At 36.0% G+C, this 27330-nt stretch overlaps 1 protein-coding gene and 1 non-coding gene across 2 annotated transcripts; one reads left to right on the top strand and one right to left on the bottom strand.

Moving 5' to 3' along the window:
• Positions 1-24869: 24869 nt before the first annotated feature.
• On the top strand, positions 24870-26361 carry LOC145018603 (ENTH domain-containing protein C794.11c-like). Its single transcript, XM_078976480.1, has 4 exons — positions 24870-25099; positions 25186-25308; positions 25380-25541; positions 25683-26361. Exons 1-4 carry the CDS (start codon positions 24954-24956, stop codon positions 26227-26229), a joined length of 978 nt encoding a protein of 325 aa, XP_078832606.1. The 5' UTR covers positions 24870-24953; the 3' UTR covers positions 26230-26361.
• A 286-nt stretch (positions 26362-26647) lies between these two features.
• On the bottom strand, positions 26648-26721 carry TRNAI-UAU (transfer RNA isoleucine (anticodon UAU)). Its single transcript has one exon. It is a non-coding gene; the product is annotated as a tRNA-Ile (tRNA).
• Positions 26722-27330: the final 609 nt, after the last annotated feature.

The raw sequence follows: 27330 nt of genomic DNA, 5'->3' as shown, positions 1-27330 counted from the left end.
AGAGATTTATTCAGGATTTCTCCAAGATTGCAGTACACCTCAATCGCCTGATGAGGAAGGGGTGGATTTCCGGTGGGGCCCTGAGCAACAGTCAACATTTGAGACCCTTCGACAGAGACTCTGCAAGGCCCCAGTTTTGACCATCCTGGAGGAAATTGAGGATTTTGTGGTTTTCTGTGATTCATCCATCACTGGATTGGGAGCAGTCCTCATGAAAAGAGGACGAGTGATAGCTTATGCTTCGAGGCAACCGAAGTCGCATGAGAAAAGACACCCCACTCATGATCTTGAGTTGGGGGCGGTGATTTTCTCCCTCAAGATTTGGAGACATTATCTTTATGGGGTCCACTGTACCATCTACACGAAGCACAAAAGTTTGAGGCATATTAAGGATCAGCCGAACCTAAACATGAGGCAGCGCAGGTGGATGGATGTAGTCAAGGATTATGACTGCGATATCCTTTACCATCGGGTAAAGCAAATGTGGTGACGGATGCCCTGAGCCGCAAGTCGGCTGGATCTTCTGTTCAGGTGACATGTATGAGGATATCTATGGATTTTACACTTGTGAGTTTGATTAGGGAGGCTCACTCTGAGGGTGTTCAAGAGGATAATTGGAAGATTGAGAGGATCAAGGGTGAGATTTCCAGATTTGTTCCGGACAGTCATGGTTTGTTAACCCGTTGCGGTCGGGTATGGATTCTTGTGTCTGGTGGGGTGTAACGCCCGTAGATCCGGGCAAGTCAATTTAGAGGCAATATGGGTCGAAAACGACTTTTCGAAAAAGATTATTTAGAATAAATAATTTTAACCAAGTTATATTATATGTCACAAGGTTTCCGTACATATAAAGAACGCCGAAATCTGAGTTATAACGAAGAAGTTATGGCCCGTCGAAGTTTTACGGCAAAACCGGCACGGCACCGAGAAGCGTAAATAGTGAATTTAAGATAGAGCGAGATTTAGCCTTAGCGATCTAAAAGAAAGTCGTATAATATGTTAAACTAACAACAGCGATAAAAAGAACGCCCAAATCTGACTTCGTATGAGGAAGTTATGATTTTTCTAAGATTTAGCATAGCAGTGCACAGCCCGAAATCTGAATTTTAGATCGGTCGATTTTTAGCCGACGGGATCTAAATGAAAGTTGTAGTACTCGTAAATACCAATGCGTGGATATAAAGAACATCGATAATAGAGCTCGTATGCGAAAGATATGGACGAAGCTTAGTCCCTACTTTTCGAGCGCGGCGAATTCGATACAGTTTTGTAAGTCTGAGATAGAATGAGAATTAGCCAACGAGGTCTAAATGAGAGTTGAAGATATCATTAATAGGAACTCAACGGTAAAAAGACAGACAAAAATGGAGCTCGTATGCGAAAGTTATGGACGAAGCTTAGTCCCTACTTTTCGAGCACGGCGAATTCGATACAGTTTTGTAAATCCGAGATAGAATGAGAATTAGCCAACGAGGTCTAAATGAAAGTTAAAGATCTCATTAATAGGAACTCAACGGTAAAAAAAAGACAAAAACGGAGCTCGTATGCAAAAGTTACGGACGAAGCTTAGAGCCTACTTTACTATAAAACTCCTATAAATACAAGGGTGAACTCCTCATATTTTCTTCACACCATAAGCCTCTCTTTCTCTCTCTAACTTCTCTCTAGCCTTCCTAAACCCCTCCCAAGTCTACGGAACCTCCCTAGCACGAGAAGAAAGCCCCGGAGCGCCCGACGGCTCCGAGAAGAAAAGCTTTCGGCTTGGAAACGCTGCTCCAGCGAAGCCCGGTTTTTAATAAAAACTTGTTGTAAGTGAGCTACGCCTATACCATATTTAATATAGATTTTATTTAATTATAGTAACATTATTAGGACCTTAAAATAACTATTTGGGCTATTATTATGAGTTATATTGAGTGTTATTTAACGCTTATATAATAGTAATAATAGCTAGACTATTAATTAGTCGTGGTTAACGTTAAAAACTAAACCCTAGTGGTATTGATACGAGGTTTTGTCGAGGAAAAATGTTTTGAGATAACGAAGTGCTGTCTGAGTTCGGAATCACCACCTAATCAGGTGAGTGCATGGTCCCTTTCATCTTACACATAGATATGAAGTATTTATTATATAATTTACGTGTTGTGAGTGCATAGTCCCTTTCATCTTACACATAGATATGAAGTATTTTATATAAACTACGTGCTATGTGTGCATATTATCTGAATACTTGCTGTCTATGTTGGATGAAAGTTTTATACATGTTTTAAAGGATTTAAACTGTATATGTATTTTATATATACGAATATGTTGGGTATGATGATGGGTAGATAAATGATGAGAGATAGAAGATGACGTGAGTATACATTGGCAGCTATAGACTTAGTGCCTATGGGACAAACACCGGTAGCTATGGACTTAGTACCTGTTAGACGTTGGTAGCTATGGATTTAGTACCTGTTGGGAATTGGTAGCTATGGACTTAGTACCTATTAGTAGACGCTGGTAGCTAAGGATTTAGTACCTGTTGAACATTGGTAGCTATGGACTTAGTATCTATTAGATAAAGACTGGTAGCTATGGATTTAGTACTCGATGAATAGACTATAGCAGCTATGGAATTAGTGCTTTATGAACGAACATTGGCAGCTATGGATTTAGTGCCAGTCCTAGAACCCTGGAAGTAAGGGACTTCGGAATAAACGAATGAAGGATAGATGACTCTTAGGTTAAATCCTTAAAGAGTAAAAAAAGATAATGGGGATGGGTAACTGGGTTGATTGTTTGATTAAACATAATAATTATATTATTGTGGGTTGAAAACCCTATGTACTCACCAGGTTTCCCAACCTGACCCACTCAGTTTATGTATACCACAGGTGACAAAATGAAGTGACATTACACTGAGAGATTTAAAGAGATGTAGATCACTAGTGTAAATAATTGTAAGTTCTGTTTATGCTTATGTTTCTGTATTAACGATGGCATCCCAAACGTTTTAAGATGAATAAAAATACGTTTCTTCGAAAATATTTTAATAACGTATTTATCGTGTTTTTCTGGGATCAAATTCCGCAACCTTTTTATAAAATGAAGTACTCTGATTTTCATAAAGCATAAACAAAATCGGTCTTTTCTGGCCGTGATTTTGAGGATGTCATAGTTGGTATCAGAGCATTAGTTTAAGCGAACTAGGAATATGGATTTATTTCTAGACTTAAACTTAGAATGCTAAGCGATGATTGTGAGGTGTGAGCACTAGCTTAATTTAGGAATGATGCCTAAATTGCTTTTATGTGCTAAATGATTTGTTATGCTATAGTTTGATCGGATCTATGGTCTGTTGCCGACCGGATCTGGAAACCTTATGTGTTTAGGATTCTAAACGTACGAATACAATATTAGAACTAGCATATAAACGTTTCGGAGTGATAAGGATGATTTAAACGTCAATCCTAAGTAAAGATCTAGATTCACCATATTCGGTGTAGAGATCAAGATGGCAAGAACCCGTAGCGGAAACGTAAATGCGAATGGGAACCGAAACCAACCCCCAGTGGTTCAGCAAATACTTGTTGCTGAAGAAGTGCGCCTAAGCCAGTCACCATGGCTGGAGTTCAAGCCATGATTCGGGCTATGTTAGCTAAACAAAGGGAAGAAATGAGACAGATGTTGAATAGGGACGAACCTACCGTACGTGTTGAACCGACGGAGCCAGTTCCCGGGCAATCTGAGGAAGGGAACTACAGCCGCCAAGTGAGTCAAGTAGGGACTCAAGGTGAGCAAAGGGATGGCCCAGAAGGGAGAAACAACAAGGATGGGCGAATGTACAAGAATTTCTTGGGTGCAAAACCACCAAGCCTCTCAGGAAGCCCGAAGCCGGTTGAGATTATGGATTGGATCTCTGAGATGGAGATGGTGTTTGAGAGCTGCAGCTGTAATGAGAAACAGAAGACTGTCTTCGCAGTAAGACAGCTAAAAGCTGGAGTCTTGAGCTGGTGGAAGCTATTGGCAGATACGATGCCACGAGGAGAAGCCTTAAGGATGTCGTGGGAAGAGTTTTTGGAGCAGTTGAAAATGCAGTACTGCTCGGAGGTAGATCTGATAGACCTAAACAACGAGTTTTAGAATCTGAAGAAAGGGAAGATGAGTATTGACGAGTATGCCACCGTATTCACCGAAAGGATGAAGCTATTCCCCTACTTGGTGCCTACTGAACTCTCCAAGATTGATAGGTTTGCTAACGGACTGCCCATTGACTTTGGCCCAATGGTCAAAATGGCAACTACTTTGAAAGCAGCTGTTACGGAAGCTAAGAATGTAGAGGCCCAGATAAGAGAAAAGGGTCTAGAAAAAGATAAGGTAGGAGAGAAGCGGAAGTTTAAAGGATCTTCAAGGCCGAACAAGGAAAGCAAATTCTCAAAGCTTGGAGGAGCGATGGAGGTGAAGCAAGATGGTGTGATAGATGCAAGAAGAAGCATGGTGGAAAGTGCAACGAAGAAGTGACTTGTTAGAAGTGTGGGATGACTGGTCACTATTCCAAAGACTGCACGCATAATGACAAAGTATGTTACGGATGTGGAGGTAAGGGCACATGTCCAGAGACTGCCCAAGGAAAAATAAAGCAGCAAGACCAGAAACGCCACCAAGGCCGAGGGCATTTCACATGATCCTTGACGAGGCAGAGAACCATGCAAGGAATCAAGAATAAGGAATTCTTACCCGAAGATCGGATTATACAGTAGCCATAGTTTCGTACGATGTAGCCTAGTAGAGGCATAGTCTAGGGTGAACTTGAACACCTATGTAATAGTTTCGAGAAATAATGAAATCTTCGTTTTGTTATCTGGTGTGTGAAATTGTTGTGTGATTTGCTGCATGGTGACTTGGGAAACTGCGAGACGATACTTGGGACGAGTATGAGTAGGTGTGAATGGTAGTAGAGGCCTATACTACCGGAAGCACAGGACTCACACTTGGATCAGGGAAAGTCACAAGGTTACCAAGAAACTAGTAATTGATTTTGTTTTCTTCATGTGTGTCGCTACCATTGTTTCGGTAATGACTAAGAAGATTGTTGTTATCCCGACTCTAGTGGTCATATCACATTGAGTCCGAATACAATGAGTAGGTTACGTGGTTCAGAGAACCAAGTTCGATGTAGCGTCCGAAAAAAACCAAACAATTGAAATCAAAGCGATCAATAGAAGTATCGCGTTCGTTGTTAAAGAAGTTGGTAGCCAGAAACGCTACATGTTAAAGTGTGATTATATCACATTAGAACATGAAGGAAGGCATAGTCTATTTTAGAATTTAACTCTAAGAGACCTAAGTCTAAACGTGCATCACATGATGATAGGTCATAATTTGAAGTCTAGCCTGAGGTAGAGAGCAGGTGCACGATCGAGTACTGCATACAGTCAATGAGTCTAAGAGATAGACTTGAAGGAATATAGAAGTTATAATTATTACCTAGGATGAAGAGATAACGTATGGAGTTATTATACGAGCCCTGTTTCGTTGATGATTCCGGGACGTAATCATCCTAAAGGGGAGATAATTGTAACGCCCGTAGATCCGGGCAAGTCAATTTAGAGGCAATATGGGTCGAAAACGACTTTTCGAAAAAGATTATTTAGAATAAATAATTTTAACCAAGTTATATTATATGTCACAAGGTTTCCGTACATATAAAGAACGCCGAAATCTGAGTTATAACGAAGAAGTTATGGCCCGTCGAAGTTTTACGGCAAAACCGGCACGGCACCGAGAAGCGTAAATAGTGAATTTAAGATAGAGCGAGATTTAGCCTTAGCGATCTAAAAGAAAGTCGTATAATATGTTAAACTAACAACAGCGATAAAAAGAACGCCCAAATCTGACTTCGTATGAGGAAGTTATGATTTTTCTAAGATTTAGCATAGCAGTGCACAGCCCGAAATCTGAATTTTAGATCGGTCGATTTTTAGCCGACGGGATCTAAATGAAAGTTGTAGTACTCGTAAATACCAATGCGTGGATATAAAGAACATCGATAATAGAGCTCGTATGCGAAAGATATGGACGAAGCTTAGTCCCTACTTTTCGAGCGCGGCGAATTCGATACAGTTTTGTAAGTCTGAGATAGAATGAGAATTAGCCAACGAGGTCTAAATGAGAGTTGAAGATATCATTAATAGGAACTCAAAGGTAAAAAGACAGACAAAAATGGAGCTCGTATGCGAAAGTTATGGACGAAGCTTAGTCCCTACTTTTCGAGCACGGCGAATTCGATACAGTTTTGTAAATCCGAGATAGAATGAGAATTAGCCAACGAGGTCTAAATGAAAGTTAAAGATCTCATTAATAGGAACTCAACGGTAAAAAAAAAGACAAAAACGGAGCTCGTATGCAAAAGTTACGGACGAAGCTTAGAGCCTACTTTACTATAAAACTCCTATAAATACAAGGGTGAACTCCTCATATTTTCTTCACACCATAAGCCTCTCTTTCTCTCTCTAACTTCTCTCTAGCCTTCCTAAACCCCTCCCAAGTCTACGGAACCTCCCTAGCACGAGAAGAAAGCCCCGGAGCGCCCGACGGCTCCGAGAAGAAAAGCTTTCGGCTTGGAAACGCTGCTCCAGCGAAGCCCGGTTTTTAATAAAAACTTGTTGTAAGTGAGCTACGCCTATACCATATTTAATATAGATTTTATTTAATTATAGTAACATTATTAGGACCTTAAAATAACTATTTGGGCTATTATTATGAGTTATATTGAGTGTTATTTAACGCTTATATAATAGTAATAATAGCTAGACTATTAATTAGTCGTGGTTAACGTTAAAAACTAAACCCTAGTGGTATTGATACTAGGTTTTGTCGAGGAAAATTGTTTTGAGATAACGAAGTGCTGTCTGAGTTCGGAATCACCACCTAATCAGGTGAGTGCATGGTCCCTTTCATCTTACACATAGATATGAAGTATTTATTATATAATTTACGTGTTGTGAGTGCATAGTCCCTTTCATCTTACACATAGATATGAAGTATTTTATATAAACTACGTGCTATGTGTGCATATTATCTGAATACTTGCTGTCTATGTTGGATGAAAGTTTTATACATGTTTTAAAGGATTTAAACTGTATATGTATTTTATATATACGAATATGTTGGGTATGATGATGGGTAGATAAATGATGAGAGATAGAAGATGACGTGAGTATACATTGGCAGCTATAGACTTAGTGCCTATGGGACAAACACCGGTAGCTATGGACTTAGTACCTGTTAGACGTTGGTAGCTATGGATTTAGTACCTGTTGGGAATTGGTAGCTATGGACTTAGTACCTATTAGTAGACGCTGGTAGCTAAGGATTTAGTACCTGTTGAACATTGGTAGCTATGGACTTAGTATCTATTAGATAAAGACTGGTAGCTATGGATTTAGTACTCGATGAATAGACTATAGCAGCTATGGAATTAGTGCTTTATGAACGAACATTGGCAGCTATGGATTTAGTGCCAGTCCTAGAACCCTGGAAGTAAGGGACTTCGGAATAAACGAATGAAGGATAGATGACTCTTAGGTTAAATCCTTAAAGAGTAAAAAAAGATAATGGGGATGGGTAACTGGGTTGATTGTTTGATTAAACATAATAATTATATTATTGTGGGTTGAAAACCCTATGTACTCACCAGGTTTCCCAACCTGACCCACTCAGTTTATGTATACCACAGGTGACAAAATGAAGTGACATTACACTGAGAGATTTAAAGAGATGTAGATCACTAGTGTAAATAATTGTAAGTTCTGTTTATGCTTATGTTTCTGTATTAACGATGGCATCCCAAACGTTTTAAGATGAATAAAAATACGTTTCTTCGAAAATGTTTTAATAACGTATTTATCGTGTTTTTCTGGGATCAAATTCCGCAACCTTTTTATAAAATGAAGTACTCTGATTTTCATAAAGCATAAACAAAATCGGTCTTTTCTGGCCGTGAAAATGGGGATGTCATATGGGGTCAGAAAGATCGTGCTGGAGGAGGCTCATAAGTCTCTCTTTTCTATTCAGTCGGGGGCCACCAAGATGTATCGGGATCTGATTTTGATTTATTAGTGGTCGTTCATGAAGAGAGGGATCGCTTGGTACGTCGAGAGGTACTTGATCTGTAGGATGGTCAAGCCCGAGCATCAGAGGTCACATGGAAAGCTGCATTCTATGGAGGTTCTCGTGTGGAAATGGGAGCAGATATTGATGAACTTTTTCACCAAGTTGCCAATGATGTCAAAGGATTTTGATGTTATTTGGGTCATCGTGGACCGATTGACGAAGAGTGTCCACTTTCTGGAAATTCGGGAGAGCTCGTCGGTCGAGAAGTTGGTTGATGTGTATATTCGGGAGATCGTTGCTCACCATAAGGTTCTGGTCTCTATTATTTCAGTCCGTGATGTTCGGTTTACCTCCCAATTTTAGCAGAAGTTCCATGAGGAACTGGGCACAAGGCTACATTTCATCACAACTTATCATCCGCAGACCGACGGCCATAGTGAGCAGACCATTCAGACTCTCGAGGATATGTTACGATCCTGCGTTATTGATTTTGGTGGGAGTTGGGACTCCTACCTACCCCTTGTAGATTTCTCCTACAACATCAGTTTTCACTCCAGCACCTGTGCTCCCCCTTTCGAGATTCTATATGGACAGAGATGTCACGCCCCAGTTCGTTGGGGTGGATTGGTTACAGGGTCATGGGTCGGACCGAGATGGTTCAGCAGACTACAGAGATGATCCAACAGATTGGGAAGATATTACAGACTGCTCAGAGTCGGCAGAAGAGCTATGTCGATTGACGTCGTCGATTGACGTCGATCTGAGTTGGAGTTTCAGGGCGGTGACATGTTGCTGCTGAAGGTCTCACCTTGGAAAGGTGTGATTCGCTTCAGGAAGAAGGGGAAGTTGGTCCCCCGATATATTGGATCATTTTAGATTGTTGCCATGGTTGGGAAGGTTGCTTATCGATTGGATCTTCCGAAGGAGCTCTATCAGATTCATAGCACTTTCCATGTTACGCAGTTGCGGAAGTGCATATTTGATGTGGATGCAGTGGTATCATTAGATGACATTCAGGTTGATGGACGATTGAACTATGTTGAGAGGCCATTAGCTATTCTGGAAAGGAAGGTACATGTTCTGTGTAGCAAGGAGGTACCTTTGGTAAAGGTATAATGGCATCATCAGAGGGGATCTGAGTGGACCTGAGAGCTGGAGGCTGAGATACGGGAGCATTATCCAGATTTGTTCACCGCAACAGTCTTCGAGGACGAATCCTAGTCTAAGTGAGGGAGAGTTGTAACATCCTGATTCCTAGGTATGAGATTTATTGTTTAAAGATAAATTTCCTTTGGAACTCGTTGAGTTGATGGTCTCGACTCGACGTGTTGAAAACCTTAGGGTCACACATCTTTTTGGACCAACTCGACGAGTTGAAGAGGAAAACTTGACGAGTTGGCGGGTGTTTGTGAAACCCAAAATTTTAGGGTTTGCACCCTATATAACCTCCTTAAGTCCTTGAGTTTGATCTTTTATCAGCCTCCAAACCCTAATATCAGCCTTATGAACCCTAATCTTCATTCCATCTCTTATATGGAGTTAGTGTGTCATTTTAGAGCAAAAGAAGAAGAAGTTTGAGAGAAAGAGGCAAGGATCTAGCAAGAAAAGCTCTTATCTTCTGTTTGGCACTCCTTTGGACCATTGTAAGTATTGAAGATCCGATTTTTATCTATTTATGTAGCTAGATCTTGAGTTTTGTCCCATTTTCTCCTTATTCTTGGATGTTGCATGGATGGACTTCATAAAGTTTGCAACTTTATGAATCTCAAGGTCAAGGTGACCTTAGAGTGGGTTAGATCTGGTCCTTTGCCAAGTTTTGATGCCATACATGGAGTTTAGGTCATATTTCATTTTTTTGACCCATTTTTGGTTCAAGACATACATTGCACATGCATATCTATAAAGCACCCACATGTGGGATGTTTTTGAGGCTAGAATCCCTTCTGGAAAAGTTGGGTTCCATATCTCAACGATTTTTGTGCTTAATGGTTAAGCCTTTAAGTTTTCAAGCCTTGTGGAAGGGTTTTTGAGCACTTGGAGTAGCGCCAAAGGATAAAGTTGGAAACATTATCCTTTTAGACACATTTGGAGTGTGGATCTGAGCCTTAGAGTCTCTAGAATCGAAGAATCAATTGTATGTGTTAAGCTAGGGAAAACTCAGCGACTTGTCCAGCCAACTCTGCGAGTTGGTTAGGGTTTTCCTCGACTTTCTAAGCTCTGTAGAACTCAATGAGTCCAAGAGGTGCACTCAACGAGTTAGATCAACATTGACTGTTGACTTTGACTTTGACCATGGTTGACCAAGTTGGACTTTTGGGGGAATTTAGGTTAATTCGGGATTTTGATAGGTTTTGTTCATGATGGTTGTAGAAATTGATTCAGGACCTGAGATTTGGAGTCAAACCTTATCAGTTTTGAGCTACTAATGAGGTGAGTTGTCCTCATTATACTTACGGATCGAAGGCACCAATGTCGGCATATTGGATTGATATCCTGTTATGCATGCTATTGTATTGTTATGATCTGTTAGATCGGTATCCTAGTATTTAGGATGTTGCTATGCTTAGTGATCTGTAAATCTGTGTGAATGGATGTAGACTATTATATGATTATCTGTTATATGTGCACATGAATTGTTGGTGGCTGAGGCTTCACTTCATTATGCATAAGCCAACAAGCTAAGGTATTCCAACCCAATGGTTGAGGGCTTAGGGTATTCCATCCTGAGGATGATTGGACCCACGGTATGTTGGCATTCCGACCCGATGATTGAGGGCATGGGGTATTCCATCCTGAGGATGATTAGAACCATAGTATATTGGCATTCCAACCCGATGGTTGAGGGGCCTGGGGTATTCCAACTCGATGGTGGATTGGGCCCAAAGTATGTTAATATGTTATTATAGCTGTGCAATTCGTTATGTACTGGTATTTTGAGGGAACTCACTAAGCTTTGGGCTTGCAGTTTGGATTATGTTTCAAGTACCTTAGTGGATTGTGGGAAGGCGAAGGTATGATCATGCACCTCCTCATGTTTTGATTTTATGATTTTGGGATTTCTCTGACGCGAAACTTATTTTGAAAACAAATTGTAATAAATGATGGTTTTGTGGTTGTTTAAAAAGTTTTAAATTTTCTTGTATTTTTCAAATGTTACAAGCCCTCTCATGGTGATTTCATCATCATTTATGATATAGGGTTTTCTTCAAGAGGTGATTTGAGCATCCAAGCGAAGGAAAGAGGAATCAAAAGCTTGCTATGTATAATCTCTTCTATTCTATCTCTAAATTTCGAATTCAAGGTTTGGGGAAAACCCCAATGTCGAAATTAGTTTGATTCCTTGTTGGGGTTTTGGTTTCTAACCTCCATTTAGTTGTTTTGATGATCCCACTCTCAATCCGATAATCCCATTGATGGATTTGAGGATTTGGGTGAAAACTCTCATGAACCCCAGAAATCAAATTGGGGATTTCTTGTTTATATGTTAAATTGGAATGGATTTAGTAAGCTTGATGATGTTTTATAACAATGAATCCAATTGGAATGGTCAAACACATCCGTGATGGTAGAATGTTGCATAAACATGGATTTTATATGGTTATTGGGGAAATTATGATGAAAATAATGAATCCTTGGTATGTGAACATTTGATGAGTATATGATACTAAAAAACATGAGTTTATACTAATAATATGATTTAAATTCAAAAACATGAAGGCTTGAATGGGATTTAGATGAATGTATGGAATATTTGGCAATAAGGGTATTTTGGGAAATCTATAGATAATTACATAATGAATTACATCTAAGAAGTGAATGACATTCATGAATATGAATTGACACTCTAGAGATGATATTAGAATATAAACATGAAGGAATGCTAGTGAAGTTCTAGCTCTAGTGATTGTTTTGGTTTAAGGATAATTTGGGAACATGGAATGAAATTGAGGATTCCATAGTTACATGAAGTACTTACAATGAGATTGATTGTGGTGTTATGTACTTGACAACACACAATGATGTATTAAATGATTTAGGAATAAATCATATTGGTTAAAGATTGTTCTTGAGCAACTTGAGCTCTTGACCCTCTCATTTGAATGTTTTTTAGCATTATAAACTTAGCATTTTAATTAAGAACTTAATGAATTAAGTTGAATGTTTTGGCATGATAAAACATCCTCTAGTAATTCTTGGAAACCGTTAAAAGTGTGGTTACCTAAAATTACAAAACCATTCAAGCAAGTGTAAGCCTCAAAAACCGGAACCCCTTTCCTGGGTGCTCATCACCAAACTGAAATACAACATGCAAATGATCAGAACATACTCAAGAATCCTCTTCCCACAAGCTCCTTAGATTCTCCAAGACTCTCCCCGATTCGAGTATGGATCCTGTGCTTTTAGTAGTACAGTCTCAATACTATCTTCCGCACCTATCCATACTTTCCTCAAGAATCATCCCAAATCCTCTAAGTCACCATCTCCAATCGATGCACCCAAAACTCACTAAACAGTGTAACAAAACCCGTTGAAGCACTTCCTAGGCTCTCCTAGGTTCCCGAAATCACCCTGCCATCAGCTGTTGTAGAACTCCCCATAATGCCAGTCACCCACCTCATGAATACAATCATATTCACTTAGTAGCTAACTCCCATTACATAAGAGTTCTAAAAAGCACAAAGCAAGCAACATTCGTGCAGTAACACTCCAATCCATAAAACGATCATAGGACATTCAACCCACATACCACAACTCATGCTATAAATTTCCACCCTTACTTTCGGTTGCCTTATGCATGCAAATTATACAATAAACAAGATCAAATAGATTATCGAATAAAAGACTCCACCCTAGGACCACAACCAGACAAGGAATAGGAAATAAGGCCAAATCAATTATTCTAGGGCTATAAGATCCTAATTGTATACAATTTTGAAAGCATACAGTTAGTAGTTACTGATACTAATAGATATTCCCATTACAACATAGCATCCAACACTCCCAAGACTACAAAGCATCACACATTGCAAGCCAATCTGTCACTGACTAATCAGATCTAGCATGCAAGTCTACCAACTCATACAATATACATACAAAGGCATCTCTCCTAGCATTCTATCATGCAAAAACTGAGCAGATCCTTGGCCCTACCTAGCATGCGATTCACAGACTCATAAATCAAATCATATCAGATAACATGTATTGGTATTTCGGGAAAACTTACTTGCGCAACTGATTGCATGCAACACACCTTTTTCTTATCTTAGAAAATTATTTTCTTAAAAAAGTACTTTTCTTTTGAAAGCTTTATCAAATCCTAAGTTTGAGTTCAGAAACACCCGAGGGTATGCCCGAATCTCTCAAACCAAGGCTCTAATACCAACTTGTAACGTCCCCAAAATCATAACATAAAATTTTTTGTTTTTAGACTAATAAATTGCTAATGCATATCTTTCCCATAAAACTAAGGTAAAAAAGTTTTATCAAAACATCATCAAATCATAGTAATTCACAGAATGCGAAAACATGTGGTGTGTGCTCTGCAATCATCCCGAGCCCTTCCATTTGAATATCAGAGTACCTGAAACATAAATTGAAAACCGTAAGCACACAAAGTGTAGTGAGTTCCTAAAAAATACCACATAACATATAACCACATAATATCATACAACATACATATAGTTGTCATGGGCTACCCCTATGGCCTTTATCTAGAATGCCATGGGCTCCCTCCATGGTCTGATATCCAAGTGCCATGGGCTACCCCCATGGTCTTTACCTGGAATGCTATGGGCTTCCCCATGGTCTGATATCCAAGTGTCATGAGCTACCCCCATAGTCTTTCATGCAAGTATCACAGAGACAACTAGCATTCCACATAACAAGTAACAGACCGACATTGGTGCCTTCGACCCATGGATATAGTGAGAAGACTCACCTCGACAGTTGAACCCACGAATAACTCTCTGACTATTGATCCGCTAAAATCCCCGCACTATCAAACAATTAACACCCAATTAACAATTGGGTTCCAAATCGAATCCAATAATCCATATATAGGATAAAAAGACCATTTTGCCCTCTCTTTACCTAGTTTGGTCCAAGACTAAGGCCCAAACTCCTCATTATATAGGCCTACAAACCAATAATCATCTAAAGCCCACTTATGACCCAATTTCCCAAATTGGGCCCAAACCCTTGCATGGGCCTTACCCTAAATCCCATTAACTTTTTCCCAATCCAAACACTTGATTACAAATGGCCCAAAAAAGCTCCAAGAAATCCAAGGCCTAGAGATAGCCCAAACACACAAAGCCCATTCAGACCGAGTATGTGCGGCGTACAGGCACGTATGCACAATGTACTCGCTTGGAGGCTTGTACGATGCGCATACCCGCTTGTACGACCATCGTACTCACCCTTATTCAGTTCAAAATTGATTTCCACTTAATCCATTAAGACAAAGCTTCCAAAACAGGGATCTGACCTCCTTGAGCTGGAATACCACATAAAGTTACCAAATTTATGTTCATACATGGCTAAAAGAAGCTCTTAAGATTAAAAGGGACTCAATGGTTGACTTAATGTATGCATGACTCCATAATATACATAAATCTTGCACCCTTATACTCAAGGATACGAAAACAAACTCAGATCTGAAAGGATGAACCCTTAAACAACCTAACTCATCCATAATCTAAAAAAGAAGACCAAAATCGTAATAAACTAGCCATGAAGAGATCTAGTCACACATAAGCCAAGATGAAAACTTGTTACCTCAAAAAGCTTCCCCACAAGGTGATGATTCTGGATCCAAAGCTTTCCCACCAAGCAAAACAACTTCCAATTTCTCTTCTTTCCTTCCCAAGGGAAAAAATGAGCATCAAAGCCTCCCAATAACTCAAGAACACCTCCAAAAGGCTCTAAGGTCGATTTAGGGTTTTTAGAGTGTGGAGGCCGACTTATAAATAAGGGAAAGGGACTAACATAAACCTTTTATAGGGTACAAATACAAAAATGAGGGTTTCACACCAACCCTCGTACACCCAGCGTACGAGGTCTCGCACCCCAATCCGAACTCAAAAGTATGCTAAGCGTACATTCCATTACGCATGGCGTAACCCTCTTCACCTCAGTACACCCCACGTACTTCCTTGGTATACCCCGCGTACTAGGGTTTTCCCTTAAACCCTAATTCATTCCGAAGGCCATAACTTCCTCGATAGAACTCCGATTCTGACCATCATTATATCAATAAAAGGTATCAAGAAGCTCTACACTATTATCAACTCATACTTGACTTAAAGTTCCCCGAACACAAAATCCAATTTCCATAAAGGCCGCTGTCAATTTACCAAGATGCCCCTTGGCACCAAAACCAATTTTGAATGCCCGAACCATCTACATATCATCACCCACGCCCAAATGGGTAACTATTCGAAACAGGGCGTTACAACTGTTTGGGTTTTTAACATTTGTAGACTATTAAAATAAACTAAAATCTAAATAAACTGATTTTTTTAACTTCAAAGTGATTTTTTTAATATTTTTATGACTTTGTTATAAATAATTAACAAATTTGTATCAACTTTTATGTATTATTGTATAAAAAGTGAAAACAGAATGGTACGAATTAACGTTATATTTGGTAAAAACCAACAATTTTGATCGTAAAGTTATACCTAAACATTGTCATTAGAAATCAAAGAATTTAACACATAAATTGATGGAAATAAACTTTGATTTTTTCAATTAAATCAATTAAAAACGTATTATAAATATTTTCCCAAAAAATTGACGATACTATATTAAATAATGTTTTATAAAATTTGGCACACAAAATATAAGAATATAATATGATTTTTTTATATTTATATAAAGAACTTCAACGACCATTATTCTAATAAATATTTATTTATAAATTTCAAAAATGTTATGTTTGTGTCGTGGAACCTTTTCTTTAAAGTATTGTAATTTTTTTTTTTTCAAATTCTTTATCATAATAAAGTTGGAATAAATATAAATTTAAAAAAACTAAACAAAACAAAGATATATGTGTTTTATTAGGCTAGAAGATGTTAGAAGACTCTAGTCAACATTTGCGCCAATAAGAGGGTGCACAAACATTTTTATATCTGCAGTCTTAAAAAAAAACAAATAGTCTGTGAAGGCTAATGTGTGTGTGTGGTTTGCACGACGCAGACAAAAAAGACCAAAGATTTGCAGATGAAAACAAACAACACCTTAATGTCCCACAAAACCAATTGTTACAACAATAATAAAAATGAATAAGAAGTATATTATGAAGTATTAATAGGTAATATGTGGATATGACCTAAGTAAGGATTATTGATGTGACCTTAGGTGTCTTAAGAGCTGGAAACCCATCTTAGCTACTTATGTGGTTTTATTTTCTATGATTGCTTCAGGTGAGTCTCTTCACTATACTAGTGGGTCGAAGGCACCAATGCCAACCTATTGGATTATGTTGTAGGATGATAGTTGTCTTTATGACACTTGTTGATATGCCTGTACGTTTTATATATGTAGGTTTGATACGGACCTGACATAACTACTTGTTCTCAATGGGTTGATACGGACCCATAGGTTGATTCGGACCCGACACAACTACGTGTTGTTATATAGAGTCATATATGGACTCGAGGTTGATACGGACCTGACACAACCACATGATGTCATGTGGGGTTGATACGGACCTGACACAGCCACACGTTGTTATATGTATATATGCATTGTATGTGGTATTTTGGGGAACTCCCTAAACTTTGTGCTTACGCTTTCATGTTTAAATTATTTCAGGTTTTGTGTATATTGAAGGAAGGGCACGACTTAATTGCATTGCATCTATTGGAGATTTATGCACTTAATAACTTTTATGTCTAATCTCTGATAAATGTTTTAGAACGATGAATTCATTTATTATTGTAATAAATGCTTTTGTTTTGAAAATTACTTTGATTCTGATTGTCTTTTAGAACAATGAATGAACGATTTTAACTTATTAAAAAATGAATTTTTTACTCGGTATTTTTTGGATGTTACACATTTGACCCGCTCATCTTTGAAAGTATTCTTTTGATGCTAAAATTCTAACATATTTTAGATATAATCTAGTAACAAGATTTATTGTTATTGTTCTATCCTTTGATATCATTTTGTTTTATTTATTTGTATTTTTATTTTTGTCAAAGAGCCAAAAACTTCTAGTCCTTAAAACCAGATGTTACAAAACCGTCAACAATGGGAGGGGGTTGGAGGATGCCTTTTTGTTGACGGCCACAATGAAGAAGAATGATGCAATTACAGTTACAATGTTAACTCTAATCTCATAATGACACATATACTTGGTCCGGACCTACAAGTTGCTATACTCCCCCACCTCACTTAGAGACAACAATGAAACATGTATTTGGTCCGGACCTACAACTTTGTCACTTTCAATCCTCTTAATGTCATCTTCATATCCTCTTGCTTGATTTTCATTTGGGAGCAAATATAGGTCATTAGACGTTTCCCAACAATGTCTCCAACAATCCTATCTAGCAACCAACAAAGTAGTCTCATTAAAATAACTAAACATTTTATCTTAAATTCCTCTTCTTTTTCTACAACTCGATGATGTCATCGTTAATATACGTTACGCCTATATCCATTTTCCTTTTCTCTCATAAATTAACGAGCTTATAAATCCAATTTTTGTTCTTTTGAGTCTAATCTCCTATAAATTTTTTCACATAAACAAAAGTCTCACACAAAACAAACCTATATTGAAACACAAACTAAAGATCAGACGTGGCAGTCCATGGTTTGATATTTCGTAATTGATGGAAGTAAATGCGAAAAAAAAAAAAAAAAAAAAACATGAGTGAAAATAATGTTGGTCAATTTCTCATTTAATACCTGGAACGAACCCCTTCACTATTTCGCAATCAAAGTCATTTTCCCACTAACTGTTTCATCATTTTAAGATAATACATTTATTTATTTGGGTGGGGGATGTGCGACGACATTAATACACGTGTCGACATTATATTCAATCAATATAATATAAATTCTTTTTAAATGCCTCTATGAAATGATTATAGTTTTATATACAGGTATCTGATGATCATTGTTCAAGTAAATTTAAAAAGGTTGAATTTTTTTTCCAAAGGGTTAAAAAGGTTGAAATTATTATCACATATATTAAAATATGATTTGCAAAAAAATAATTAGTAGTGCTCAACTATTTGTATACAATTATTTTTATATAAACGGGAAATATCTTTAACAATTTTTGGTGAGTCAATGTTAAAGTCTAATTTTAAATATCGTTGTATAGAATAAATTTTTTTGACAATTGTTAGGCAAAAGTGTATACAAACGACGAAACGGACTTTATGAAAGTTATGAAGTTTTTTTTTTTTTTTCATAATTTTCACAGAATAATTTATTTTGGAGTTGAAAAAGTATTACTTTATGACATCCAAATTTAGAGTGAATAATGTAGATGTATAACTTGTTACAAAGAATACAATGAAAAAAATTTCAACTCAAATGAAGTTCTTATACAAAATTTATGAATGATCAAATTTGGGTTGGTTTTTCATATTTTTTAACTGAATAACTTAATTTGAAGCTAAAAAAAATATGACTTTCAAGCATTTAAATTTGGAGTATAATATGTCCATGAAAATTTTTTGAAGCTAAAAAAAATATGACTTTCAAGCATTTAAATTTGGAGTATAATATGTCCATGAAAATTTATTGTTACAAAGAACACAATTAAAAAAAAAAAAAAAAAAACAGTTCAAACGGAATTCATACGATGAAGTTCTGAATCTACAATTTTTTTTTCACAGTCATCACACTTGCAAAAATGATGATTATTTTTTACATTCTTTAAAATTTTAGTTAATTTATAGTAAATCCTTAAAAGCAATGACTATTATGATCATTTCCTTTCTCTATATCATTTGATTTAAAAAGGGTTTTTATTTGGTATTCCACAAAGGCAAGGATTTCTTTAAATGGATCAAATTGGTATTAGAAGCTGGGTTCAATCTGTCATGGCTATTTGGGCTTATATTGTACGCGGGGAAGGTTTAATTAAGGATTGATTGATGCTTTGTGTTTATTTCAGGGTTAAAAATAATTACAAGGGGTGTTTTTGTAAATTTATTAAAAGCTAATATGCATCAATAGAAGTGTGATACATTTATTCATGAACATGTCGAATCCTTCTTTTAAGATTTTAATTCCAACACTCGTATATAACGTTTTCCATTTATAAGGATAAATGTAATCACAAAAATATGACATGATTGTTTCGAATATAAACAAATGACCTTAACTTTTAGGGATTGACCAAATTAACGACTTTCAAAAAATTGCATTTCTAAGTAAATCAGTTGTACTATCATTAATTATGTGTATATACGATAAAATATTCTAAAATAATGTAATATTTGAAATGTATTTTTATCTGATTTAAGTGATATGTCATTGTCTTCGATCTGAATTTCAGACTTCATATATCTTGAACATCAAAAACTTGTTTTGGTCATATTAAAATTAGTATTTGTATGCTTTTTGATGTTAATATTTCAACAAATTTTCTCAAACACCACCAATACACAACTTTTTTTTGTTAGAATTGACTTCATCTACTTAATCCAGAAAGAAGGTTTTTACATACTCCCTTATGTATCCTAAAAAATATGGAAAAAGTGAATCTCCCAACATTAACCGACATTAAAATGGATGATTGTGATCGGTTTGTGTTCTTTGTCGACATCAGTTGCATGGTCAAATTTATTTTGAATATAACATTAGTTTGCAGTTTTATTTTCATTAAAAGTTATGATCAATGGTCCAATAATTTGTAGACGTGGATGTTTCTACTTTCTAAACAGAGTGCAACTTGGTTATTATAACAAACGGTGCCCCACTCAAAGATAAATACCGTAATAAAATAAACAACGAAAAAGAATTATAAAAACAATATGTTTCATATTAATGTTATTACGTGAACTGATATTTATGATCTTGATATACATAATTATGGATGGTGGGTTCGGTAAAACCAGCTGATAGCGAGTAGCGGATGTCAGGTAAAAGTAGTTGGTGGTTGGTAGCAGTTGATTTTAGAGCGTTTTATTTAGACTAAAAGCTAAACACTCATGTCGTTGAATGAAGTTTTTTACTTTTTACGAGGGTTTTCTTAAAAGCTAGAAGCCAGATGCCTCCAAACGCTGCGTGCCGAAAACGCCTTATGTCTCAAACGACAAATTTGTTGGGGATTGATATTTAAACCAATTTACTAATAAAAAACAACAATGAAAGAAAAAAAATTCACTATTTTAAATTTTAATCCCAAAAGAGACTAGTTATAAAAAATAAATAACTTCTAAGGTTGATCTATAAAAACAAAACAAACAATAGTTAAAACTTTCAACTGATCCACAACAAGCTCTTATTTTTCTTCTTATCCTTAAGGCCTTCATGTATACACACCATAAGAATGCTTGTGGTGCGTATACACCTCATCATCTTCTTCTAACCTTCTTCCACTCTCAATCCGGTATACTCACAAAAAGGAATGTGTATGTGGTGGGTTTAAGCTGCAAGAGATAAGAAGAGAGGAAGAAAGAAGAAAGAGGTTGTGGTGGATTGGGGTGGGCAACACGAGAGACCACACTCGTGGTTCCAGATCAGCGCCACGAGAGGATCGGGATGGTGTACATAATTCTTTGAATAACATGATTTGACAATTTTGTAATTAAATATCATTTTTTGTAGGGGGAAGCCCCAATGTAACAAATATGGCTCTCTATGTTATGATCTAAGGTTTATTGGAGGCGATGGAGTGATGTTCTACTTCCATGGTGGCAAAGGACATGATTTCACTCTTATTTCCGACACCAACCTCAAAATTGTTGGTGATTTTAGTGTCATCACATCATTTTAAGTAACTGGAACTAACATGTGAGCTAAGGGGCTTCATGATTTGTACTCTAATATATGTACGTGGTTGTGCGAAGTGCACACATGTATAAGATCGAGTCAGAATCCGGTTCGACGACTAATCGGGGGCAGTGCCCCCGGGTCCGAGGTTTCCAAAGGGGCAGCGCCCCTTTGGTGGGGTCTAGGGGCAGCGCCCCTAGCGGGGTCTAAGGGGCAGAGCCCCTGGCTGGGGTCCCGCGGGGTCGAGGGGCAGCGCCCCAAAACCTCACCGAATTTTGCATGTGGGAACATAATGGAAAACTCAATTTCTTGAGGGTGATTATGGTAAAACTAACGAAACTCGTTAGTTTTTGGTAACCCTAATCTGGATTAATATTACTTGCTTCCAAAGCAACTAATGACGGCCCAACCCTAATGAAACCCTAATCGTATTTAGTATAAGGGGGTCTTTTCTCAGCTCTCGTTTTTCATCACACATTCACAGAACTCTTTAGCATATTAACTTACGTTTTCTGTGCCTAGAAACGTAAGTGTCCGCTTGGATTATCCTAGGCTAAATTTCTTGTAACCCAGACATAGGGTAGAAATATCAGTTTCGGAAAGTGATATCACGATCCAAGCTGGTATCCAAATCTCCACTACAAAACCTAATATTCCCAACACAAATCAATGCCCACTTCATTAGAAACAACCTAAATGGCCGAAAACATGACTAAACATGGGTTAGTTGATCTCTATCATGTTTGAAACCGACACTTTCATCCTCTCAGCCAAGAAAGTACAATAATGGGACGACTCTGTCGACGTTCTTCTCGTAAAATGGTCAAAAACTCAACATCCCATTCACCGGAGATAAAGACTAGAAAATCAACACCAAAGCAAGAGAAGTTGTAGCGGAATGAACTGACCACACCAACACCATGAGAGTTACAGTCGGTGGACTGTTGTAATCGATATGAAAACCTACATCAACTTTATTATTCAGAAATCGTCGAGGATAATTTGGGAAAAACCTAAAGACTAGGGTATGTCAGCCCAACGAAGAAAGGATTTATGTCAATGAGAGGTCCACATCAGCATTATTAGTCTAAGTGGAGTCCACATCAGCTCATTGGACGGAGACACTATTTTAAATTTGACTAAATGGCTTAATAAATTATCTTATCTAAGTTAAATGTCCTAAGAGGGTTAAAATAATGTTGGGTGGCCAATTAAGAACATAAGTGATACTTTGTAGGGTTTTTATGCAAATAACCCTTAATAAAAAAAGGGAAAATGATCTAAAATGGCAATCAATAACAAAAATTTTACCCATTAGGTCATTGAAGTTTTAATTGCACCCAATTGACCAACATTTTTTTGGTTATATTATACCATTGATACCGATGATAACCGGTTACCAACCCATATGGAGTCCACGTCACCGGTTGTGTCTATGTAATCGATGATATAATGGAATCGAACAAAAAAGTTTGTAGGTCAGTTGGATACAATTATATAAGTTTAGTGACTTAAAAAGCTAATAAATATTATCGGTCACCATTTTATGACATTTTCATAGAAAATATTAAAAAACATTTAAACACCATTTATACATATCTAAAATCTTCGATTTCATCTCAACTTACTTATCTTAAAAATACACACACCAGCCATAAGACAATTAAGATCGTTTTCAATGAAAAAATTCCATTTTCTTCATTGTTAAACTCATATAACTATTTTTAAGACTTAACAATTTAAGAATTATATATTCAAAGATACTAAAAATTATTTTGTTTATTACATTATTTATTTTCCCAAACAATCCACTTCATATAAATTGTTAAGTCTTATTGCTGGTCTAAATATTTTTAAAGCAAGTTATAAATGTGTTTAATTTTTTTTAATATTTTCTATAAAATGTCATAAAATGGCAACCAATAACATTTTATTTGCTTTTAAGTCGCTAAACTTATATAATTGTACCCAATTGACCAATAAAAATTTATTTTCAATTTTATTATATCACCGATTATGTGGACGCATCACTGATGTGGACTCCAAGTGGGTTGGTAACCGGCTATCACCACTCTCAATGTTTTAATAGAACTAAAAAAAGTTTGTTGGTCAATTAGATGAAATTGAAACGTCAATAACTTAATGAGTAAATTTTATGTTATTAGTTGCCATTTTGGATATTTTCCTTAATAAAAAATTGGAAAGTTATATCATTTTATTATTAGATATTAAATATTCTCTTACTTTTTGTTCCTATTATCTTTCTATTTATTTTAGATGGTGATAAGTGTCGCAATTTAAATTTGATTAGAATGTTCAATTTGTATACTTTCATCATCTTAAATAGGTAGAAAGAAAAATAAAAACAAAAAATAGAAGGGTATTTAAATTCTCATTTTTATATATTCCTTTTATGGTGCATTTGTGATTATCCTTTCCTAAAAGATATCATATTTAGATGTATATGTTTGTTCTACTGGTACTACAATTCGTTCTTGTTCATATTTGTTTTAACTTATTATGGTTTTAAACCCTAATTTTATATATCCAAGAAATAGTTGTATATTATGCAATATTTTGTGTCCGAATTATTGTTCTTCTCATACAATTTTATATAATTTAACAAAAAAAAGTAATTTGTCAAAAATTTAAATAGCACCGGCGTATACACTACACCCACCCGCCTGTTTTAGAAAATGGGTATCCATATACACCACTCCCACCTGCCCGTATTGGAAAATGGGTATCTTGGCGGGTTCTTTAACCCGTTAGGCGTTGGACTAAAAAAATGTGACATGAAAGAGGGATGGACGGGAGGCAGTCTTAGCAGGAACACGACTCCACCTCTTCAAACCGTTGGCATCAATGGATACACGGGTTAGACTCCGTCCACCCTAAGGTAAAAAAAAGACTATATAACCTATTCAAATGGTAAAATAAACTTATTCAAAAGTTAAATAAAAAAAACTTTACGATAAATGACAATTGTAGATGTCGTTAGACATATAAAACAACACAATTATTAATTTTTCAAACCCATGAAAATTGTAGCGTTTCACTATTATCGAACGGTTGAATTTTATTGACGAAAAAATTAGCAAATAGCTAACAGAGAATTACGTATGAATCAATAACATAAGGTCCTATAAGGATGTCCTTTGCAAATACTTATTATTATTATTATTATTGTTTACAAACCAATTGTTGAATGTTCGATCAACATGTCGATTAACGAATTCCTGAAAGTGTTTTGACCATTAAAGAGGATGAAATTCCTAAAATACCAAAGAAGCAACAACCTAGTCATAATTATCCATTCAAGAACCGCTTTTTTAACCAAGGAGAGATTAACCGAGTTCACACACCGAACCACTTCTTCCACCCTCAAGAAGCTAGGAATATGAATATCACATCACCAATAAAAATCCACAAATAAACAAATGATAATATATCATTGAGGTTGAATTTCAAGATTTATATTTTTTTTTAATCTCAAATGAATCGTCATATATATATATATATATATATATATATATATATATATATATATATATATATATATATATATATATATATATATATATATATATTTCATTCACATAGATAAAAAATAGATACAAGGAGGTTACACAATTGATATAGAATAGAGCCTTTAAGTTTACCTGCCTTATTTTTTTTTATTGGGAAACTGTAACACATATACAGCATTTTCTATTCGGAAGAAGTCAAAGGGAAAAATGTGTCGCTTTTCTGGACTCAAATGGATTATTTTATTTAATTGGTGACGCCATTTTGAATTTGAATATCACCAGATACCAAGATTTGACCCACTCCAACTCCGATTTCTCTTCACTATCTTGCAAGATTTCAAAATTCTCTCATGAGAAATGTCAATTTTAGGAAAAATCAACAACAGTGAAAATCTGGGTTCATCATCATCTTTCCATGAATTCAAAAAACAAGCTTCTTTCTTCCTCAAGGAAAAAATCAAGACTGCTCGATTAGCTTTGACCGATGTTACCCCTGCTCAACTGTACTCTTTCCATCTACACTGCTTTTCGATTTCATTCTTTCTTTTTACGTTACAAATCTTTGACCTTTTTTGTTGATTTATTGAAGATTGGTTGAAGAATCAACAAACGGGAATCCATGGGCGCCAGATGCACGTACCTTGAAGGTGATATCAAAAGCTGCTTTTGAAATCGATGATTACTGGAGAATCGTTAATGTTCTTCACAACAGGTATTTTTTTTATCAATTCTTCTTTAATTCTTTTGTGTTCTTCAATTCTTACTATTTAAGTCAAACATCAGATTGGTGAGATTTGATGCAAACAACTGGAGGATATCATATAAAGCTGTGGTGGTATTAGAACACTTGTTGACACATGGCCCTGAAAGTGTTGCAGAAGAATTTCAAACTCACAAAGATGTTATTCAAGAGATGACCAATTTTCAATATATCGATGAAAAAGGGTACTTTTTCTTTTTTCCTCTTCTAAAAATCTAATCTTTATCGTTGATTTAGCTTCTTTCTCATCTGGGTCCTTTCGTTTTACTATAAAAATTTGATTTTTAATATCTTTTTATAATTTTTATATCTTTGGTATGATGCAGATTCAATTGGGGGCTTAATGTAAGACTGAAATCAGAAAGAACCTTGAAATTTCTGAATGAATCGAGTTCGCTAAAAGAAGAGAGAGCAAAAGCAAGGAAATTAAGTAGAGGAATTGAAGGATTTGGGAGTTTTAACCATAGGATTTCTTCAGGACATGGTGTTCTTCAACAATCTTCTTTGGAAAAATACAAAAGGTCTCATTCCCAATTCATTGAACATGGGAATCTCGATGAAAACCAAATCTCACCCATGATCCAAGATGAGAATTCATATTCAAGAAACCCCATCAAAAAACCCCCTGAGATTTCACAACTTTCTGATGGATTTGGTGGCAATATGATAGTGGAAAAGTTGGGAAGTCAATTGAGTTCTAAAGAAAATATGGCTCCAAAAGAGGACCATATTGTAGGGGAATCGAATCCTTTGTTGGGTGATGTGAAAAGTGATTCATGGGTTATGATAGATGTTGGAGAAGAAGAAGAAGAAGAAGAAGAAGATCATCCGTTCAACAATGAAGAAAACCAAGCGAAAATATCTCTGATATGATCAAAATAAAAAGGAGTAGACAAAATAGTTTGCTGATTTGATTACTTGTCGTACCATTTCTCTTGCTATAACAATGGACTTATTTTGATTAGGGAAGATGGTATATTTATGTAAACAAAGGTTTCAAAAGTATATTTTGATGTTGTTGTGTGACAAAACAAGAGTTAGAAATAAATCTTATGTTTACAAATGTTTTGATGTACTTAAAGAAATAGTTTGATCAAAATAAAATGGAGTGGATAAACGTATATTTTGATGTGTTTTTTTCAAAAGTATATGTTAATGCTATTTTCTATTTTGATTAGGGAAGATGGAATATTTATGTAATCAAAGTTTTCAAAAAGTATATGTTAATGTGACAATTTAACAAAAGAATAAAATACGAATTATACAAATATCATGTATATATATATATATATGGTCCCGGCGGGGCTCGAACCCGCGACCTTCGGCTCATAAGACCAACGCTCTAACCAACTGAGCTACGGGACCAATGACGATCATCAATCTAATGTCGAAGAATTAATTATGTGTTAAGATATTGGATTTGACCATTTACATATGGGATGTTTAATCTATTAGATCTTATAGATTTCATACATGGTTATCAATAAACACTATTAATTTCATATATGATCATCAATAGGCATTATACAATACGATTTAAATAGATTGTTCACTGTTTGGATTAAATTGAATTATCTAATTAAACAATTTAGATTGGAATTTCATAGTTTGGATATTTGAGTTTTTTGCACTGATTTTTGACTGAAATCTAATTCCGGATTAATATTATTTTTTAAAAAGAGAACCAACTAAACTAAGATTTAAAATATGTCAACAGAAGTAAAAGAGGAGCAGACAATTAGTTTCATGTACGATTATTAATAGATATAATAAATTAAGATGCAAAGTAAGCGAAAAGAAATAAATGAGGAGCAGATATTGGATTTGGGCCAGATATAATGGATCCATGATTGGTTAATGGTTAAGAATTGTGATAAAAAAAATGTAGCGGGCTCGATAGTCGCTGTTTTTAATTATTATTATTATTATTATTATTATTATTATTATTATTATTTTTTGGGCTCTTAGACCAAT

The sequence above is a fragment of the Lactuca saligna genome, chromosome 9 (genome assembly GCF_052625555.1).
Source record: "Lactuca saligna cultivar CGN05327 chromosome 9, ASM5262555v1, whole genome shotgun sequence".
Lineage (NCBI taxonomy): Eukaryota > Viridiplantae > Streptophyta > Magnoliopsida > Asterales > Asteraceae > Lactuca > Lactuca saligna.
Note: the sequence above shows the minus strand (reverse complement) of the source record. Positions and strands in the feature narration are given on the sequence as shown.

Excerpts from the sequence above, each read along its gene's own strand:
- LOC145018603 (XM_078976480.1), top strand. The coding sequence starts at position 24,954 with ATGTCAATTTTAGGAAAAATCAACAACAGTGAAAATCTGGGTTCATCA. Across the intron at positions 25,100-25,185 it reads GATGTTACCCCTGCTCAACT|ATTGGTTGAAGAATCAACAA; the intron begins GTACTCTTTCCA and ends GATTTATTGAAG. Across the intron at positions 25,542-25,682 it reads CAATATATCGATGAAAAAGG|ATTCAATTGGGGGCTTAATG; the intron begins GTACTTTTTCTT and ends GGTATGATGCAG.